At 35.7% G+C, this 4,345-nt stretch overlaps 1 protein-coding gene across 1 annotated transcript; it reads right to left on the bottom strand.

Annotated features, from left to right (window-relative positions):
• Nucleotides 1–935: 935 nt before the first annotated feature.
• LOC149193631 (chromatin remodeling protein DDM1-like) lies at nucleotides 936–2,865 on the bottom strand. Its single transcript, XM_089407383.1, has 7 exons — nucleotides 2,760–2,865; nucleotides 2,532–2,626; nucleotides 2,278–2,397; nucleotides 1,873–1,992; nucleotides 1,563–1,661; nucleotides 1,344–1,451; nucleotides 936–1,043 (listed from the first exon to the last, which is right to left on the bottom strand). The coding sequence occupies exons 1-7, from the start codon at nucleotides 2,863–2,865 to the stop codon at nucleotides 936–938; spliced, it is 756 nt and encodes a 251-aa protein (XP_089263509.1).
• Between the last annotated feature and the right edge of the window lie 1,480 nt (nucleotides 2,866–4,345).

Below are 4,345 nucleotides of genomic sequence, written 5' to 3'. Positions count from 1 at the left end.
GTCACTTTTGTGGAAGTATGCCTCTCAGAGTGGTTCATGCACTACAAAGTCTTTCACACACTCCCTTTTTACATTTTTTGGGGTATATGGAGGTGTCGAAATGCACTGATTTTTTAGGGTACATCTCTAAACATCAATAATACTAGTTTGAAGATTGCTAATTATTACAACGAAATAGGCCCAAATATGGAGATTTGAAAACCAAGACAAAATAAATATGTGTATACTCAGCACAGACAAAGTGTAGAATTATTTGATGGGACGACATAAAATTACATGTGGTTGTGGGGCTTTAATTGTCATTAAAACTAGTTCATTTTTCCATTTTGTATGGAATGTTGGGAAGGGTACAAATACTAAGGCAAAGATAATTTCTCTATGAGGGGCCCTTTTTTGTGCACAACCGTTGGCTATTGATAAGATAAATGTATTTGGAGATTCTAAGGTGGTCATAGACTAGGTGCAAAGGAGAACGAAATTAGTGCCACCCATCCTCATTAATTAGATGAATGGTATTGACAGGTTGATTGATGTTTTTCACGTTCTAAAAAATATGGAGTGATCTCTTTTACTACTTTTCACAATGACAGTCTCCTCAGAGAGAGGAACATTCCTTTTATAAAGAATATGTTTATATAGAAGAAATTTTCCCAATTTTAATATGTCAAATTCTTTTTATATTTGCATGTCAAAGAAAGTAATTATACCAAAGCTGACATATATTCAAATATTTTTTAGATTTTAAACACATCATAGATTAGATATTTTTATTCTATAAAGAATATAAAATATAGATAGTGAAATATGAAAGAATGAAACATATCTGAACTCATTTTGAATATATAAACATATTTTTAATATAAAACTTGTTTTTTCTCCTTAATAAAAAAAATACCTGGCATAATGAGAAGACTCGTCCTTGTTTATGGAGTAGTCTAACAAGGCGGAGGAATTTCTCGGTTTCCGTCACCGCCAGAAAAACGTCTGGCTCCGGCCATCGGCAATTCCTTCGCCCTCAGCCACCTTTCACGAGCTCCACCACCCTCCGCCACCGTTCCACCCACCACCATGGAACATTAAATCGTCTGACATAATTCTAAGTGTGGGTATTTCAATTCGAATTTGCCCCAAACCAATTCCCATTTCACTCATTTCAATTCGAATTTTCCCTGCGGGCTCTGCAACTCCCCTAACCAATTCGACTCACCAGCTCACCAACTCACTCCGAGGGAAAACTCTACCCCGCGCTCTGCAGCTCACCACCCAGGCGACAGATAGACAACAAACCAAGGCGGACATCACCAGGCGACAGATAGGCAGGTTCATTTTTCCACTCTTCTCACCTTCCCACTGCTCAAACTGGATTTTGTTCGTTCCTGGTGAAACTGTCCTTTCTCAATCACAACACGCTCCAACTTCAACCTGTCAAATGCTACTTTGAGCATCCGACACTATTTTTACAAATAGCAGCGATTAGGAGATGTTTATGACATTAATCAAATGCCCTTTAATTGCTTGTATGAAAGTTTCAAAAGTAGACAAAGCAGACTGAGATACCTTACCTCAGCTGAGTGAGCTGTGCAAAGCCTGTAGACATGCACAGGTTTGGTTTGCCCAATCCTATGGCATCGATCCATAGCTTGCAAATCCATTTGTGGATTTTGTAAATATGCCAACAACCAATATATCAAACATTTGCAAAAGCATGAAGGCTTTACAATGGGACTGCAAAATTACAAAACATGGCTCATAAAAATAGGTTCCATGTTATGCACAAAATTAACGTTGTTGCAAACCAAATCATGTCCAAGTATACAAATTTTTTTAGACAAAGCCTGTGTTGATGCAATGGCATCAAAATAATTTTCTTACCCAGTCACTGTCATAAATGATGTAAGTATCTGCAGCAGTAATATTAATCCCAAGTCCACCAGCACGTGTGCTTAGAAAAAGGACATGAAGTTTACTGTTTAAATCATTAAAATCTTTGATCTGAATTAAGTGCGATGCAGAATGGGTAAATAAACCAACACATAAATTCATTAAAAAGTAAAACTAGGCAGGTAAAAAAAAGTATTAAAGCTCTCTACTCTCTTAGGAATTAAGCCTAGTTCTGCCAACAACCAAAAGTCTAGTTCCAGAAACTGCTTCTTTGGGTAATTTTGTTATTTGACACAATTTTAATTGACCAAGACAAAATCAAACTCATTTGAGTTTATGACATCAAAATCAAACAAATGATCATGCAACAAAGAACAGAGAAGGCTTGAGAGCAACCTGTCTTTTCCTATCATCCAGTTTAACAGACCCATCAATGCGGCACATATTGTGTCCGCTCTCACTCAAGCAGTAGTCCAGTAGGTCCAACACTCTTGTCCATTGCGAAAATATCAGAACCTGTCATCATCCTCCAATCTTGCAAATCAGGATTGCATGCGGTTAAGGTTTCAGAATGAATACCAAAGCAAACAGAACCCAATCATATCAAGTATTGTGCTTTGCTCATATCTGCTAAGATCCTTGGCTCAAACCTTATGATTCCGAGCTCTTAAATGTTTTAGAAGCCTGTCCAGAAGCTGAAATTTACCACATTGTTCCATCAATTTCTCTACTGGAGGATAGAGATCTGAAATAAATATAAATTCCAATCAGATGATATAAACCACAAGTCTTTTCATGTTGCATAATGAATGTAATCAATCAACTAAGAAAACAACAGGAAATTCCCTCAAAACCAAGGAGACATGATAAAGGAATACAGGATATCTCAAACTGTGGCTGCAAAAGATCTGGATGGTTGAAATTCTTGCACAGTTGAATCATCAAATTGTCCAGACTGGTTTTCACTGCTCTACCTGTAGTCATGAAAATCCATCTGGTTGACTTTTGTACTTGCTAAAATAGTAGTTAAGTTTTATGCATTGTGCATCAAAACTCTACTATGTTAGGGGAGCTGCAGAGCAACCAACATCAAGTGATGAGATATCTTTATGTATCAAACATGTTAAGGAATAACACAATGATGGATTGAGTGTTCATATGCATTAATAGTGAGATACAAGCGAAGCATAGGGATTAAATTTGAAAAATATCAAATGGATACTTACTCATCATCCTCATTCTGATTTGTAGCATTTTTATTCTGATTTTGTTATTTTCAAAAACGATAGAAATTGACCTCACTTGGCACAGTGAAGGACAATAGACACAAACTTAAGCTTGAGCTTGAGATAGAAAAAAGAAACAGTGCATACATTAACTCAAGCTTAAGTTTGTGTCTATTGTCCTTCACTGTGCCAAGTGAGGTCAATTTCTATCGTTTTTGAAAATAACAAAATCAGAATAAAAATGCTACAAATCAGAATGAGGATGATGAGTAAGTATCCATTTGATATTTTTCAAATTTAATCCCTATGCTTCGCTTGTATCTCACTATTAATGCATATGAACACTCAATCCATCATTGTGTTATTCCTTAACATGTTTGATACATAAAGATATCTCATCACTTGATGTTGGTTGCTCTACCACATAATCATCTTAGTGTAATCTATCTTTGTGCTTTGTGTCATGTGATGGGTTGACCTAAGATTTGATTGCACCACCGTGATGACTCAATCGCTTCTTTGATGCACCAGATGGATGGATCACCTTATTGGAGTCTTTTTCTACCTGTCCATGTGCTTCATTCAACTTCACTACTTCAAAAGCTTTACTAACCTTGGATTCTACTACAGATTAATAGATGAGCTACATAAATTGTCAATTTCTACAATACTTGCATATTAGCCTAATTTTACAAAGAAAAACATATAAAACGTAGAATAATAGAATTATTACCTTTGTAGAACCTTCTTTAGTTCATATGGAAAATTTCATGTGGAATATGACAAAATGATGTAGGAAAGATGATTATGAGGGTTTCTACAAGGTAAAAGAGATCAGACTAATGTAGAAAAATGACAAAATGTTACTAATTATGGGCCCATCATTCCCCATACTTAATTTAGTGCATGTCCTCATGCAATTTGACAAAATTGCAATTTTTTTGTCAACTTCCTGATTTAGAGTATGGTTTCAGATGGTTAGATGACAATGTCCAGGTTGTTTTGGGTGCCCTTATTTTTCATGGCAACAAACCATCTAGGCTTCCTCACTAGTATATTTTCGTTCATAATTTTGATCTTTAAGTGTAGTTCCCTCCTATATTTCTTGAGTTTGGAATTTTTATGCTACCAGTGATACATCCTTTTGAGAATCTTGTGGTTTTTCTCTTTGAGCATTTCATTCTCTCTTTTGATATGTCTCTCTAAAAATTCCAGTTTTGTTACCTCTTATTTTGATG

The sequence above is a fragment of the Pinus tabuliformis genome, chromosome 2_2 (assembly GCF_031772625.1).
Source record: "Pinus tabuliformis cultivar Carrire ecotype Pingquan chromosome 2_2, CPIR1, whole genome shotgun sequence".
Taxonomy (NCBI): Eukaryota; Viridiplantae; Streptophyta; class Pinopsida; order Pinales; family Pinaceae; genus Pinus; species Pinus tabuliformis.
The sequence above is the reverse complement of the archived record's forward strand: the minus strand, read 5'-3'. Positions and strand labels throughout refer to the sequence as shown.